Here is an 18225-nt window from a genome sequence, read left to right on the forward strand (position 1 = left end):
GTGGACAGGTATAATATTTTGCTACGAATATTTTAGCAGTGCTCTTAAAATGTGTGTATGCTTATGATCACCTGCATCAGAACCACCAGGGGAGCATAAAAAAGCAGACCGCATACCTCTTGATTTAGTCTCTCTACAAGTGAGGCTCGGATGTATTCTAAAGTTTGAGAAGCACTTCTCCATAGATTTGGGACAGCAAGGCCCAAAAACTTAGTTGAAATGTTTCTTCTTCTTAAAACTTAAGCCTGGAATTTAAGTAAACTCAATTAAGTTTTTGGAAATGGCAAGGTTGCATCAACATAGAAGGAATAGCTAGTTTTCTTAGTGATGTTATTAACTGTGCCAAAGAGGGGAAAAGTCATGTTTTCACTCTCAATTATGTTTCCTCTACTTAAAACCAAATAAAAGTTATTGCACTAAATTGAAATATTTTTTTCAAGAAATTTCCTTTTGATTGAGAAAAAGGAGAAGAAAGCTTATTTGAATTCCAAGAAATCTCCACCTGAAATGGAAATAGGCCAGGAATTTAGAAAAGATGCCAGCATTTATTTATCTATTCAATAAATATTTGTTGAGCATTTACTATGTGCCAGACACTGGGCCAGGCATTGGCATTAGAATAGCAATGGAAAGAAAAAAAAAATCACTCATTAACATTTCAGTCTAGTCTAGTGACAGAGTTCTACAATAGTCAAATCATCATATCTCTAACTGCAAATTTATAACTATGATAGGGGTTTTGAGAATGAAGTAGTTAAGAGTTGGTCTAGGATTCATGAGTTCCTAACTCCTGTCAGCTAGAAAAACTCCTTTGATCCAGTAATTCCACATTTAGAAATTTATCCTATACACAAATTATCTCATTTGCTCAAAGATAAATGATGGCATTGCATTGTTTGTGAGTTTGTAAGCAACTTAAATGTCAATTAATAGGGGACTGATTAAGTAAACTACAGAATAACCATATAGTGCAAATATTTGTGTCATTAAAAAGAATGCAGTAGATACTAATACAAAAAGATCTTTTGGATATTTGTTACATGAAAAGAAAAGTTGAAGAATGATGTGAATATATGACAATATAGTACCATTTATGCTTTAAAAAAGGAAAAAGATAAGAGGTGTATGTGTTTTTATACATATACAGTGTCTGGAACTGATTACCTCTCTGAAGAATGGGAGGAACTATCTATTTTACTTTTCACTTTAGAATTTTCAGTATTTTATTTTATTATGTTTTGATGTCTGCATGTGTGTGATTGTGGTTGTGTTAAACAAAAATAAAATAAAGTTTTAGTTACATATTCCTGGCCCCCATTACAAGCCAACCAAATCAAGATTTTCAGGTATAGGAACCTAATAATTTTATAGCAATAACAACTAAAAAAAGTTCCCTGAATGATTCCAACAACTGGCCCAATTGGGAACCACTAATTTAATACAATAAATTGTCAATCTTAGGAAGTTTTTTATATATTCAATTTCATATCTGTATTTGGGAGCCCAAACATTCCTACAAAGTTCTGTAACCATTCAGAAAACAAAATGCACACAATGATAAAACAGTAATAATTGTGCTTAATTATGGATCTCAGTCTATTTCAGAATCTACAGAGAGAGACCTTGGGAAAGACATTTCAAAACAAAAAAGATTTCTCATACTAGAAAAATTTACTTCAAACTGACTTTAAGCTCTAGTTCCAGGTAAAGTCTACTGATTTCAAATATATCATCCCTTAAGGAGTCATTATAGTACATAGGGAACTTCAAGCCTTGATTTATAAATTGATACAAGGATTTGAAATAGAAAAACTGAGAATGAACTATTTCACGTCAAAAGTTCAGTGTATCAGAAAACCAAATGCTTTTCTTATTATTAATGGTTTTCTCATGAAAATCTTTTAGTTATAATAAACACAGGGGCTGACTCTTTCCTCCACCTTTAGTCATTTTCTTTCAACTATAACATGAATGAAACAACTTTTGAAGTGAGTAATCATGGCTGCTCTAAATCACCAGATAGTCATTCAGTTCTGGATCCCCCACTCATTAGCTGCTTGACATTAAGTTACTTTTCAGCCTCTCAGTTTTCTCATCTATAAAATGGGATATTGACAGAAATTGTATAAGAGGTAAAAAGATGAAAACCTGTAAACTGCCTGGAAAGAGCCTGTATATAGAGAGAAGTTCTCAATAAATGTAAGCTTTCAATTCTAGCCATGCTTCTGAGCTCCCAGTAAATAGAGTCAGAGTTTCATCAATTAAAGGAAAGAGTTTGGATTTGGATTTGACTCCAAAAGCTTGTGCTTTTTATTTAGTATCCTGCCTCCTGAGATTCAGACATTCATCCAATAAATATTAACTCAGGGCCATATCTGCATAGAGTACTGGTCTAGGCCCAGGACAAACCAAAGGATGAAAAAGAAAAGACCTCTTGCCTCTAAATTACAGTTTAGAAGAAAAAATGAGAAATTTACATAAATTGGTGTTATGTAAAGTGGAAACCAATGATAAGTTCCATAAGAGTCACATGGATGGGTGTTTGGAGGAAAAAACAGTAAATTCCAATTGAAGGGCAGTACAGAGCTGGAGATGGGGAATCAGATAGTCACCACCACGATGTGGGGTTCAGGCCAACTACATAAAGGGTGCCACTCAGCAGGGCCCGGCAATGAGGGAAGAATTTGCCCTAATGGGAGATACTGACTTCACACACTCATACTCTTTCCCTACTGGCATGCTATTCAAGGTGAAGTTTCTCAGAAACACTATTAACACAATATCTATCACAATAGCATCAGAGTTTTAAAAATTCCTCCTTACCAGAGCCCTGAACATGACAGTTGAAATAAATAACTGAAATTTATAAGCCTATGTGTGCCAGTTTGACTGTATTGTGTCCCCCAAATGCCATTATCTTTGATGTCGTCTTGTGGGGCAGACATTTTGGTGCTGATTAGATTTGCTTGGAATGTGCCCCACCCAGCTGTGGGTGATGACTCTGATGAGCTATTCCCATGGAGGCATGGCCCCACCCATTCAGGGTGGGACTTGATCAGTGGAGCCATATAAATGAGCTGACTCAAAGAGAAGGAACTCAGTGCAGCTGTGAGTGATGTTTTGAAGAGGAGCTACAGCCAAGAGGGACACTTTGAAGAATGCACTGGATCTGAGAGAGGGGCTTCAGCTTACAGAGACATTTTGGAGATGGCCTTTGAAAGCCAACTTTTGCTCCAGAGAAGCTAAGAGAGGACAGGTGCCCCAGGAGCAGCTGAGAGTGACATTTTGGAGAGAAGCTGAGGCCTAGGGAGGAACATCCTGGGAGAGGGCCATTTTGAGGCCAGAACTCTGGAGTGGACGTCGGCCACATGACTTCCCAGCTAACGGAGGTTTTCTAGTTACTATTGGCCATCCTCCAGTGAGGGTACCTGATGGTGTATTATCTTGGATGCTTTGTGGCCTTGGGACTGTGGCTGTGTGGCCAAGTAGACCCCCTTTTGTAGAAGCCAATCCATCTCTGGTGTTTTGCATTCCACAGCATTAGCAAACTGGAACACTATGATTCCATGAAGCTGTATCAGGGGAACAGCATCCCATGAAGTTTTGCAGCAAGAGTTCTGCCATCCAATCTGGCCAGGTTAACAATGGAGAAAAGACAACACTGCTACCTAATGGTGATTAGGTAGCCGTGGAGAGAAAAATCTGTTGGCATCTATCCAAAGCCTAGTAAACAGATGGTCCTGGCCACAAAAAGTATCATGACAATTGGCACTTCGTTGGGAAGCTCTGGCAGGGAAGGGGTCTGGAAAATGCCCTTCTTTAGCTGCCCTTCCTTCTGAGGCATATTGGTGGCACAGGATGAGGAAAAGTGGCTGGCTGCTGCCAAGGGGAACAGAGATGGCCTTTTAAAACTAGGCTACTGCAGGCTCCTGGGAAGTCAATCTGGTGCCTTTCAGCAACCAGAGAGCCTCTTAAAGACATGTGCTGATTTCCTCTGGGATAGATGATATCTACCAGATTGCGTGTAAAGCTGGCTCACAGTTTAAGGCTCCAAGCTCCAAGATGGTAGAGGGGTTTGAGTCCCCTGTAGCCAGGCCTAGCATGTCAGTTATATGGCACGAGATTGTTGTATATATTTGAGAATTCTTAAGTTGGTGACATATAGATAACCCAGTTCATTTATGTTTTCCAAGGATAAATGCCATTGGCTGACTAGGTTTGTTAGCTATTTCAAGGGTTATTAGCAATAACAGTCTACTTTGTAGACATTTGCTAATCTGGAAATTTTAACAAGTTGATGAAGACTGATTTTTTTCTGAAAAAAATTTATAGCCTTGTCTCTGTTTAAGATATTGCCTAACATTTCAAACAGATACTTTCACCAATTGGCATTAAACATTCACCTATTACATCACAATAGACACACATACATAACACACATCGAAGCACAATGCTTAGCTTGAATATGCTTTTGAATAGACTTCTCTAAAACAATAGCAAACAAAATGCAATGTCAAATTGCTGGCCATATCCCAAGGAATTATCAAATGAGTTTCAATGACAAGGATATCTAACTACCAAAAGTCACTCTGACATGAGATAGAAATTATTCCAATATGAATTATAACTACATAATATTTTGACAACTTTGCACTTTCAAGTTGTAAACATATTTGAGAACTTTCCTTCCCCTCCTCCCCCACAATAAATAAATCATAGCCAATGCACCCAAGATCTTGATTTAGGTTGTTCTTTAAATGAATTGCATGTTGTTTTATATAGACAGAATTTTAGAGCAGAGAACCTTAATTGTTGTTTCAATTGTCTTAAAGCCTGAAACAGTTTAACATAAAGGTATCTTATTATTCCATAATCTCCCCATATCAAGCAGCAAATGATCATTTTGGAGGAATATCTGATAAGCTTTGGTCAAGACAAAGAAACTGCAATCAGCTACTGCGTATAGACATGATGTAATTTGTCTATAACAGCAAGTGGCACTTGATCACATAAATATATACCTTTATGAACTATTATGTATAGTAAATATTTGAGTGAAAGATGAAAATGTAATAGGGCAAATATTAGCAATATGCAATTAATTAAAATTGAGATTATAACAAGCTATCTAAAAACTATAAAGTGATAAGCATGCAAATAAAGTATATGATAGAGATTGGGCTAAGTGCAGATTAATTTAGTTGAGGATGAGAAGTCAACAAACTCAAATTTATTCACAGCTACTTTTCAAAAGTATATGATTGTTTCTACAGGCAATCAAGTAAAATTGTTAGATAAGACACTCTTCTCATTTCCATAATGGGATAGGGATTTTCCACTACACTCTAGGAAGAAACTTCTTAACTAACCCCTGACTGACCCCCTACAAGGAGTGACTTTTCTGATTAGGGAGGTTGAAGGAAAGGTCATGAGATATCCATGGCCTGAGCTCTTGGCTCCACTGCTCTCTCTCTCTCAGCTGCATCTGCTGGTGGTGAGGAAAGACACGGTCCTTTATGGGACTCACTAGGCTTGGCTGCACAGACCCAGCTCTTCCTACTTCCAAATATGGATTTAATGAGAGGAAAGTAATGTCTGAGAGTCTAGCTTTCCAAATTTTTAACGATTAACTACATTTTTCATCTCATGCCTGTAAACCTGTAAAATGGAGTAGACCCTACTTGCTGGCTTGAGGGGCTGCTCTTTGATTGCACTCATCCTTAACTATTTCAATGCCACCGGGTTTTTGATTAATCTGATAGAGGTTTTGTGCCTAAATCTGGCAGAGAAATCTCGATCCACAATCTAGGTGGGTTGTATAGGTGAAAGATTGGGCTCATTTTAAATGACCCACATGAGATAATCTTTGATTTTAAATCATCAAGTACAACATGTTGGAGGAGCTATCTGAGGAAATAAAATTCTTCTCAGAAAAAAAAAAAAAACCTGAAAAAATCATTGCAAGTAAAGTCTTTCTTTCATGAGTAAATACAGAACGTATTCTAAAGAAGCACCACCCAATGGTAAACACAGTTAGTTTATAATGTAATGTTTAAACATAGGTACCTCCAGCCAGGATCTTTTCTTCCAACTCTGCCATTTGCTTCTTGTAGGCTTTTAAAGCTGCTTCTTTAAAAGAAGGTCGGATTCTCCTTGGCTTTGTGATTTCCACTGGCTGTTCAGGCATGTTTCGGTTTTCATCTTCTCTTATTTCCATTTCAACTGATGCTTCATTTGAGGGTTCTAATCCCCCATCACTAACCACATCATTCACCTGACCATCACAACCCTCATCTTGTGGGGTTTCATAAGGAGTCTCAGATGAAGGGTGGTCATATTCTTGCATTTGTTCATCTATCTCAGTAATACTAGTCCTGTTTTCTAGTTTAGCAAGGACTTGTTCCATCACTTCAACATAATCTGTTTCATTATCAGCTACTGGTTCACTATAATCCTCCTCATCCTCTGCTTTGTAGTAACAGGGCTCTGCATAGACATCAGAGTCAAGGGTGGTACTCGATTCATTTGCAGTGGATTGGGATAATGTCCGAAACCTCCCCATTATGGATGAGCCACTATCCTCATACCCGCTGAGACTCTGTGTGCTTTTGTTCCACACAACTTCCAAAGCTGATTTAGCCCTCTGTAATGTCGATCCAAATTTCGGGAAGCTAAAAGTCTTATCAGAAAGGTCAATGCTTAATCGACTGTGCCAAGATTTGGGTGGTGCATCCTCCGAATCATCACTTTGCAGTTCACTTTGACTTCCATACATCATGGACAACTGGTTTTGATTTTGGTGCAGCTCATTAGAATTAGCTTCTTGATAGGCATCATATTGACCAACCCACTGGCCTTGTGTTTCATTATCCAATCCTGGGCAGGGTGATGAGTTGTCATCTTGGGTTAAATCATAGCTCTCAGAGTCATCCTGAAGGTCACTGTGGCACTTTCCGAAGTCTTGTAGGTCTTTACTGGAAACATCCAGCTGTTGATCAGATAGACTGTTCGTGTCATAGTCAAAAGCTTCCTGAGTGGATGAATCCAAGCCTAAGTCAGCTCCTTGCTCTTCTTGATTCCATTCCTTCCATGGAGAAAGATCCTCATGTAAGGAGAGCTGAGAATCACTATAATGACTTCGGTCCAGAGATGCACATACCATGCCATTACTCATTCCGCTATCCACAGTTTCTGTGTTTTCCATTTCATTCTGCCTTTGGACACCCTGAACACTCCCATTCAAACGCTGGTCCTGGGGACTGTCATAAGAGGTAGGCGTGCCCTCCTGTCTCCTCTGCCAAAGTTCCCGGTCTGAAGATGACAGGAGGGAGCTTCCATTAGTTCTAGTGAAAAACTGATTTTCTGAAAAGTCCTCCGAGTAAGACTGACACAATTTGGAAAAATCTGATTCAGAACGACTAAGTTTAGTGGTGAAAAAATCACTCTGTGAATGCCAGAGGGGCATTGCATCTACATAATGGGTTGTGGTTTGCTTTTCCAAGTTATCTGATTTTGGCAATTGTGAGGAAATTTTGTCATAATCTGATTTATCTGAAATTCTGCTGCTATTAGCAGTTTTATTCTTGGATCTAGCATTGTGAGACTTTGAGCTTGACTTGGAAGCACCTCCTTTTGTTTGAAGCTCTGACTTGGAAAGCATTGCATAACTGTTTCTATTGAGGTCAGATTCCAGCTCTCCATCACTGTCATTGGGTGACTGCCAATTGTTCTTGACTTTGGGCTCTGGAGTAGACAGTTTTATATCCATGCTCTCATATGTCTGGGAGGTTGGCATTCCTCTCTCTTTTCTTTCTCTGATGTCATGAGTAAGAATATCTGATGAGATCCCGATGCCTGTTCCTTTCAGTTTATATGATTTTTTTAAGACAAAATCCCTTTGCTGAGGGGTTTCAAAGTACACAAGTATGGGTCGAGGCTTTGCATTTGGACAGTCCCTTTGCTGTCCTAGTCTTTGAGCAAATTCAATTTTAATAGCATTTAGTGCATCTGAAAACCCCATTTTATCTATCAGAATTTGGTATACCACACTTTCAACGTATTCGAGTCTTTCTTCAGGCACATTTAAAAATCTCAGGCTTGCCTTGCTACCCAAATGACCTAAGTGTTTAATATAATCATGGATGTCTCTGGTTTCCCTCCGGGACTGGACGAACCCCGTACGTAGCTGTTCAATTTCACTTTGTACAACCTCCACGCTGCTGGAGATCTCATCGATAGAGTGCTTGAGAGCATTCACATGCCCTCGTAGTTCAGAAAGTTCCATTTCGATCTGGCTTATTCCCTGAAGTTCCTTAAAGATCATTTCCATGACATCATGTGTTTGGCTAATGCAGCCAGAGGAACTAAATCCTGGCTCTAGGACATTTGCCTTTGGGTTTCGGGCAGTTCTGTCCAGAGATTTGCTTCTTATTCCCCACGTTTTCTTCATTGTGCTCAATTCTGAGTCTGAGGAGACACACTCTTGACTCTTCTTCCATTTTCTCAGTTTACGTAAAGCTCCTAGCTTTAAGCTATGTAAGGTGCGTTCCCCATCAGAGCTACCCTCCGAGGGTGCGAGGCTGCTCGAACTCTTCCTATTGCGTCTAACTGGCATTGTGTGTGTTGACTGTGCCTGGTTTTCCGTACTACTCCTTAGTTCATTTAATGATTCTGAGTAGGAACTCTCAGTTGAAGATAGCTTTCGAAGCAGAGCCTCATTATCACCATTGGTTACATTAATATTCTTTTGTAAGCCATTGGCAATAGCTACTCGGTAACTGAATGTTGGTGATAGGGAAAATTCTTTATTGGCCTCGTCTTCTTCAATGGATAAGTTACGAGCAGAGGTACACTTTGCAATCTTCTTGACAGTGCTTTTTAAGGTATTAGAAAATTTGGGAGTTTTGGTCTGCCCAGCAGGAAGAATATCTTGATCCTTTTTCTGCTGATGATTCTCTCTTTTTTTGGTTGTATTTCCCAGTTTCTTTGTAAACATTCCTTTGCAAAGCTTATGTATGTAAGGTAAAATCAGGCTCTTGAAAAGGTTGGCCACCATGGAGAGCAATTAGTGCAAGTTTTTCTGTCCCAAAGAAGTAAACAAGGTATCAGGTTGAAAATCTGTATGTTCAAGGCAAGCATCACTGTTCAGATGTTCTGTGAATCACTGAAAATAGCCTGAACAGCAGCCATGGCTCTGCCACAACGTCAGAGTCTTGTGAAAACCAGAAGCAAAGCTCCTTTGATGAACGACATTCTCTCCTAGCGGAGGGGTTTTGTGAATCTCTCTCATTTCCACATAACTTCATGCAGTATCTAAAAAGAAAGAAATGTTAAAATGAATACCAGAGTTCAATTCTAGATTTATCCTAGTTCGGACATTTTCCAAACATATCCAACGTGTGAAAAATTGAGGTGGAGGCAGAGGAATACTTTTACTTTTAAAGTATTACTTTAAAAGTTCCTTTCAAAACATTTAGGAGTTAGAATCTAGTTACTTTTAGAAAAACTAGCTAAGCCAAATCAGTACCAGTAACTATGTTTAAATTATACTGTTTTTTCCTAAATTGCTTATGGGGTGACACAATTGAAATAGTAATAAAAGGTAATAATTATTATTTAGAAATGGTTGCGTAAAAAGACACAAATTTAAATACCAGTGCTATCATTTTTTCATTTTTACTTTTTTTTCTTTCCTGAAACTGTTCCTTTTCATAAACTTAAGGATGTAAATTTAAGTGCATTTCCCCTCAGACATTTAAAATTCACCAAACTGATATTTTGTATGTAAGATCTTTCTTATTCAAATAACTTTTTAATTTTTCTAGATATTCAATGATTAGGAATTTCTCAAATGACTGTTAAAGTAATCTAAGTACATAAATATTTCATATGCTGAAGTAAATACCAAGAGAAAATCTTATTTAGCCATCACATTTGTCAATTCAATATCATGGGTTGAAAATAATTAAAGGTTATATTGGTGTTACATCAATTCCACTTTAAACTGCAGATAATTCACCCAACTTTTGAAAGGGATGTGGCTTGAGAGAGCAGAGCAAGTCTAATCAACCAAGGCATGCCTGTGACAGATAGCAGGAAACCAGAGTTAGAACCATAACAGGAAACAGGGTGCCAAATCACAAAAAAAGAAATTGTGCCACAGATAAATGTGCATATACATAATCAAGAAACGGCTGATTCTAGTTCATGCAATGATTTGATATTTTAACGTGCAAATGACCACACAACTTAATAATCTTTATGATGGCTATTTTCTTGAATGGTGTGAAGAAGTATAAAGTTTACATTTCATTTTGTTGATTTGCTAGCACCATGCCTTGTATATGGTGGTTATACAAATAAAGTTTTGTTGAATTCAATTACTATTCTCCCACCAAAATGTATCACAGATTAACAGTAACAGCCAAAAGTCTTTGCTCACATTGGACTACATATTCGGGGAGATAATCGAGTTCATTAAAGAATACATCATAAACGTCATATTGACTTAGGAGCCTGCAGACTTTTTATCAGTCCCCTCCACTTGGGAATCTTCCAGTTTTACCTTATTCAGGCTCTGCAGGGACGTGTGGAACACATACTGCGGCTGGAAGCCAAGCTTCACAACGGACAGGGGAACATCAATGAGAAAGGGAGGTGAGAAGGAGGAGAAAAAGTCTGACTCAAAAACCCAAGTCTGAGTTTCATAAGCTTTCAGAGTATAATTCTTCTCTGAAACAATCTGGTATTCACAATTACAAACCAAGACCTGTTTTCTACTAATAAATATGTGACAAAATTGACTCCTGAATTAAATTCAAAAAGTATTTCTTGTGCCTCTATGCAACCTCTCCTTGTGGAGAAAAAAAAAAAAATCCTCTGGAAAGTTAAGTAGCAGTAGAGTATATAAATTATTTTAAAATTAACTTTGGTATAACAAACTGTTCCACTGATCACTGAATCCAAAATCCTGGGTCTCCCAAACAGGCCCACTTTCTGTTTAAATGAAAGGAGCAATTCTGTGAATGTCTCTGAAGTTTTCGTAAAATTGTATCTCGAAATCCTCTGACTAGTTGCATTACTAATTGAGAGCTACTGCTCTAGGGAATAATTGTTGGAACAATTTTGAGCAGGAAAGTTCAATCTAGAGAAGTCCTGCCCTACCAAACACATACCCAAGGGGCACACGTGCACAGTTGCAGATATGAAGTCACTTGCTCTGTCTGCCAACCACATAGAATCACTTATTATTCGCTAGGGGCTTCGTGTTCTTTCACACCTCAGTAGCTTTTCTGTTCTCTTGACCTATGATACCATTCATATCGCTGATTGTGAAAATTATCTATAAACTCCAGTGTGATTTGTCCTGTGAAGATCTCACCAATCACTCAACCCGAGCTCTTTTCCCCCTTGTCATGCTCCCTCGCCACCCAGTTCATGGGCCATCAGTTCTGTATTATAATCACATTTCTGTCTCCTCCCACTATACACTGTCTTCTTTAAGGGTGAAAATTATGTCTTGTCTACCTTCCAACATCCTGAAGCCAGCACACATATAAAGCATTCAGTAAATATTTGTTGAAGAATTGGCCCACATTTCAGCTACTAAGTTTCTAAATATTTCCATCTGAGTGCCCAAAATTAAATTCCATCCCAAACCTAGCTGTTTTCCTGAATTACTAATCTCAATTAATATCAACATAATTATCCATCTATCCAAGACATATAATCAGGAGTCATTCTGAAGTCCATATGATCCATCCCACATCCACACCCACCATCACTATGTCACCTCATTCTACTAGTAATACCTTAGTTCTGGACTCCATTATTTCTCATCTGGACTGTTCCAGTAGTGTGTCTACATGGTATTCCTTATTCTGCTTTGGCCCATCTCCCAAATTCTCCTCTCTGAAATGAATATATTTTAAACATATATAAACTCTCCTAAGCAAAACATTCCCTGCCTTAGCAGTTTTGTTTCCTGTCACTCCCATACACACATCTTGTGCCCCAGTCACAAGGAAGCAGTAGATTCCCTGATTACATATACTTGCCTCACCAATATGCCTCTGCCCAGGCTATTCCTTCTGCCTCAAATGCTTTCCCCTTCCCCCTTCCTCAACATGTCTCTCTCCTGAATATCTACATATCCTTAGACCAGCAAGAAACCAGCATCAGCTTGTTTGACCTCCTCACAGTTTGGCACTTCTATGCTCCCACATTGCCTCAAATGTACCTTTACCGTGGTAACTCTCATAAAATGATAATTATGTATGTGGAATATTTGATCTATGTGTCTGTCTCTCTAATCTTGCTGTAAACTCTTGAAGAACAGGATTCATGTTTCATTTAACTTTAAATAATCCTATTGCTTGATAGGATATATAGTATATCTATATATACTATATATAGCAGACTCATATACTGTTTGTTGGGCAAATGGATAATTATAAGTGCAAATGAGTTAGTTGAAAATATTAAATTCACGAATTAATAGACAAACAATAAAGGCTCCAAGAAACCTGAATCAGGCCTTTAAAAAGCCAGATGGAGGAGTTGCAGAATGAGCAGAAGCTGAGCATCAAAGACAATCATGTCATGTCCTAAGACAGAGAAGCATCTGCCTTGGCCAGAGAGCAATGCCTATGATAGGGACCAGAGAGCAATGGGTTTGGATGGACAAAATGCAAACAGACTGGAAAGTTTTGAAATCTAGGTTGAGAAGTTTCATTTAATGAGGAGACACTAGTGGTTACAGGTTTTCAGCAGAGTCTCTTGAATCGAATTTCCTGGTTCAAGCCAGACTGCCAGCTTTGAATCATGATTAAGCAAATTGTTTATATTCTTTGTTTCTCAGTTTCCTCATCTGACAAATGGAAATAATAACAGTACCAACTTTCTCATGCTACTGTAAGGATTAAATAAGAAATAATTAATTAAAGCAGTGCCTGGAATATCGTAAGAAATAAAAAATGTTGTTGATGTTAATAAATAATGATGACTGCCATTTGAGCAGATCTTCCCTCTACTGCAACTCCTTTCCAGACTGTAGGGCAACCAAGAAAGCCCCACAGTAACACAGCTCTTTCTTTGTGTTCATTTACACTAATACAAATTATCCAGTATTATGTAGTAATACAATTCTTCATTTTTGCATCTGTTTTCCCATTGGAATGTTATCAGGATACCTGAAACTTATCAGCTGTTCAATTACTCTTCATTGAAAAAATGTAATGAATAAATGTACTAAAACCTGTCAAGAACTATCACTAACCTGCTAGCCCTTAAACATACTTTTACCTAAATGTTAGTAGGGAGGAAGGGGAAAGAGTTAGCCTGCTCTTAATATAAATCTAATATCTTCCTAAGTGCATGAATTATCATACATTCTGAAAGAATAATGATCAAATTTATAAGGTTTTATTGTATTTCTATAAGAGTTGTCTATACAATGGAATATTTCAGTCAAAAATATCATGCTGAAATTACACTAAACATATCCGTAACAAGAAATTATGAATAATGCTGGCAAATTGGTACATTAATTAGATGTCCACATGTCTAATTCATGAAATCTAAAGAGTTCTGTACCATGTATGTCTCAATAAAAATCTTTTCACAAAGTATTCTTCCTAGATGATTAGATGCTGCTAGTTCATTTTGCTCAGTTTTATTACTTTTGATCTGTCCATGAATTCACTCAACTTCAATATTTTCAAATTCACCTTTTCCATGAATTACAATGTTCTCTAAATTTGTCATAGAGTATTTATTAACAAAACCAACATTCTCCTAGTCATAAGACTATAATGCAAGACTCACCCTTGATTCCTTCATCTCTTTTGCCCCACACTTCTAACCAGTTTCTAAATCTTATGGTCCCTAACTTCACAATATCTCTCATTTCCCACATCTCCTTTCCATTCCGAGGGTACCCCTTAGCTCAGGCCCCATCAGTGCTCACTTGAGGTCATCTTCTTTGGAAAATAAAAAAACACAAAAATTTAAACATTTTGATATAGATCCTAAAATAGCTCCAGTCACTGTACTATGAATATTTAAAAGAAAACACAAATTCGCTTAATCCCCAGCCTTTTTTTTAACTATTGCTGTGGCTTCCTCACTTCCATGATTGTGCATAACTCTAGATGCCTCCTTGTTCTGTAGTAAAAGTGAAAATTTTCTATTTTAATGATGGAGTATGGGGTGGCAGCAAACTAGAACTTAGATACTTACAAAATTAGCATCCTCCCTCCTTTCCTCTTAGCTCTAGTGTAATTCTCCTCACACAATGGGACTTCATTTGATTCTAACTCTTGGGTGGAAGCCAATTATTTATGCTTCAAAGCACTCAAGTAAAATGGGTGTGGCATTTATAACTGAAATTAAAATTTGTGTCACACTAAACAGAGTCACAATTTCATCCTTTTCCTGTTTCACAGGGTGTTTTTAAAGTAAATCTATGAAGAAGTAATTTCAAAATTCCTAATAGCCAGACATCTTTTAAGATTTTCAGCAAAGATAGAGTACATGCCATATAACAATAGTTAACACATGCCTCCCAATAGATAATCCAGATATCAAATTCAGTTCTTTAAAAATTTTCTGATACATCTATTATGGAATACTAAATTTGCATATGTAAAGTCTCTTCAGGTTAAAACTTAAACCATATTTAGCCTCAACTAGTTCTGACCTCAAAGAGCATCTTGGAATAAATAGTCACAACAGATGTAGTTGATAACTTCATCAATGGCAAGTCCTGGTGCAGATTATGTATGTAATGTAATTGTAATACAAAAACAGGAAGAAATTAAGAAAGCCATAAGAAAATTATTACATCTACAATAATACAGGGATAAAAATATACAATGTCAATCCATCCAAATTCAGGTACTCCAAAGCCCTTTCCCACAAAGGAAGGTAAGCCTTCCCTCCTTCCCATAAAACCACTTTAATATTCAGACTCTGTTTCTATGGCCTCTTCATTCAATTCATTCCTTTTACTTAGGCCTTGACTACAACTATAAAGCAAATACCCAGAAGTATGCTGTACAAAATTAAAGAGACTGTCTCTGACACCCAGAGACCAAAATCTGCTAATGTTTGAAAATATCCAGACTTAAAAAAAAAAAAAAACAATTAACGAGAAGGCCCTCTGAGAAAACGTCTATGCCTTAGGAGGAGGGGGTACATAGAAGTGGTATCCCAGAGATGCACTTTCTGTATATGCTTGATACTAAATCAATTCAATCTCCAACATAATGTTCCCACTCCAGACTCCTCTCTGAGTCTACCCTCAGAATTGATGAAAAGGTAGGGTGTGGCATCACTGTGTGTGACATAGATATGTCCTTCAGGACCAAGTCACTCATTTCTCCAACTTCCAAGAGGGTTGGTTGCTGAAGGCTCACAGCTGAGTTGGTCTCTGAGAATGGCCCATTGTCAAAGGATTATGCCCCTCCTCCAGAGCAGCCCATATCCAACCTAATGGATGTAAAGGTTCAAACCTCTATTGCAAATGCATTACAATTTGGCTCCTTCTTCTAACAAATCCTAAATAAGTCCTGCACCTATATTTTCTGTCTCATAGTTTGTATGAATCCGACCTAAGAAAGTTGGTTCCAAGGGGAAAATAAGAAAGCAGACTCTAAAATGGGATTTTGAACTGGATCCTCTCTGCTGGACTGGCAACAAGGACCTAATTACTGATGCTATGAGAAAACTGATAGCCTGAGGTTTTCTATAGTGGTGCCATTGTTAAGACATTCATCGGTGGTGGACTGGGATGGGATACCAGTGGAAGGAAATGCACTCTTTGGTACAGTATCTCAGGTATTTGAGAGCTTCAGGGGATGAACTATTTAGCACTATGGAATAGAACAGCTGCTCCTGGGGCCTTTTGATGAAAAAGACAATGAAAGATTAAGAGTGATTAATCATGAATTTAGGACTAAGTGTAAAGACATATCATCATAAACAAACAAACAAACAAAAAGCTGAGCATCAGACCCAGGACTTAATTACAAGAGCAGCAAAGCTCCAGAGCTGGTTTAATTCTCAACTTGGGCACACATTGGCTATGCCCCATTCAGGGCCTTAATTGGGAAAAACTGGGGCTGTGAGTCATGGGATGGGGACTTGAATCCCCAGATTCCCTTGAACCCTCCAAGACTGCAAAAGTGGCCTACCCCTACCTGTCAGGGGCTAGTGCTCTACATTTGCTTGAGAACTATACAGAGATACACTCTTGCATTACTCAGAGTCCATAGGGGCCAGGCCACAAGTTGGAAAATACAATAAAGTTGATGCTGAAATCCTTAGTCCAAGTTCCCCATAAGAACCTGGCTGGCTAGAAATTCTGGTAAAAGCCAATGCTGATGCTAAGGCAGAAATTCTTCTTCTGAACCCTAAAATCCTCAGTTCTCTCTTTAAGACCTCCAACTGATTGAATGAGGACACTTCCTACAATACTGAGGGCAATCTTCTTTGTAGATTATATCAATAATAAACTGACTGTAGATGCAATCAATTGGTTATAGATTCAAATCACATCTACCAAATACCACCACAGTAACAAGCAGGCAAGTGCCTGACCAAACACTGGGCATCATAATCTAGCCAAGTTGACACATGAAACTAACCATCACAACTGTCTACCAAGATCTATCCCCAGACACTCTCCTGAATGTCTAGTTTGTAACATAATCCAGTTGAGGAAGTTCCAGGTCTGACATGGGAGAAAAGAGACTATATGTTGAAGAATCTGCAAGACCTTACCAACATGTACCAGTAAGAACTGGGAGAGTATTTCTGGACTAAATTCTGAGGGTGCTGGGTCAATGGGAAATATATACAGTTAAATAAGGGAGCACTCTCCTATGATACAGAATTTAACAACTTGGCAAAGACCATGGGAGACAGGATTAACAAAAAGCTAGGGTGGTTTTTGGAAACTTGGAAAATGTTATGCTCCACACTAAGTAGAAATACTATTGGAAATGGTAGAGAAAGGAATCTTAAGTCTCAGAGAAGTGAAAGTGCTATAGTAAAGCTCAAAAACCTACCAGCCAAGAATGTTCCATGGAAAGGGGCAGACAATACACCTTTACCAACGAGATAAGTAATGGGATGGTGAGAGGGGCCCTGGCATGGTTGAGAAACTCAGTGGTGACTGTTCTCTATAAGCCAGGGTTGTTGTAGATCTAGGCTTTGATAATGATAGGAATGTTAGAACCCCCAGTCAACTGAGGTTAGGTGATTGCATTTATCTACCAGAGCAAAGTGGGTGCAATTATCATTATAAGCTCCAATGCTGAAGTGGCAGCCATGGCACCTGACCTACAGGGAGCTATGGAGATGGTCTACAGAATACAGTTCCCAGAATAAGAGAGATGGATACCTATCCAAGGATACTGCTTAATTTATACAATCAAAAGAAATCATGGAAGGATGATCTGGAAGTTAAGGGTTACCTCCCCAGTAAAAAGACAGAGCTCTTGCCTAGTTTCCAGACCTGAGCCAAGACTCAAATATAGGACCCACTGATTGAAGGAAAGACCAGGTCTCCATGAAGTAACACCCTGAAATACCATGACAGATGAATATAGTAATGATTCCCCTGGACCTTCACCAGAGATCTAAAGCCATCAACTTAGATAATCATACACTGGGTAAAAGAAAATACCCAAACACTTTGAAGACTGTGAGACACAGGTCTAAGTTGACATTGATACTAAGTAACCTGAAGCACCATCATGTCCCTCATTTACAATGAGGACATATGCGAGTAAGCACTAAATGAAGTCTTAGCTCAAGTCTGATACTCAGTGTACTGGGACCACAGAGCTATCCAGTAATAATTTCTACAGTCTTAAAATGTGTAATTGAAATGAACATACTGGGTACTTGGCAAAACCTATACATTGGCTCCTTAGCTTGTGGAATAGAGCTGTCAAAGCAGGGAAGGCCAAATGTAAGCCTCTGAAACTGCCCTCTCATCACTGGCCAAGAATGTAAATAAAAACAATATCAAGAGAAACTAAGATGGCAGCTAGGTGAGACAGGGCAAAAAAACACCTTCGTGAAAAACACTAGGTAAAAACCAGAAAGTGACCCAGAATACCGGTTACAGCAATGTGCCAGCTGGACGAGGTCTGCTAGTTCCCAGGGGCCGTATACTTGGTGAAACCCGGAGTCGGCATTCTGAAACGAGTGAGTAAG

At 38.3% G+C, this 18225-nt stretch overlaps 1 protein-coding gene across 6 annotated transcripts in view; it reads right to left on the reverse strand.

Annotated features, from left to right (window-relative positions):
• Positions 1-18225, reverse strand: part of UNC13C (unc-13 homolog C) — a 740073-nt gene that overhangs the window by 701969 nt on the left and 19879 nt on the right. For 4 of the 6 annotated variants that reach the window (XM_037833921.1, XM_037833918.1, XM_037833916.1 and 1 more), the window contains exon 2: positions 6067-9312. In XM_037833921.1, the coding sequence (XP_037689849.1) occupies positions 6067-9055 (2989 nt within the window). In that variant the 5' untranslated portion in view covers positions 9056-9312. Of the gene's footprint in view, positions 1-6066; positions 9313-18225 lie in introns of those variants that run through there. The other 2 variants (XM_037833920.1, XM_037833919.1) reach the window with 2 other exon arrangements.

This window comes from Choloepus didactylus, chromosome 4, assembly GCF_015220235.1.
Source record: "Choloepus didactylus isolate mChoDid1 chromosome 4, mChoDid1.pri, whole genome shotgun sequence".
In the NCBI taxonomy this organism is placed as follows: Eukaryota; Metazoa; Chordata; class Mammalia; order Pilosa; family Megalonychidae; genus Choloepus; species Choloepus didactylus.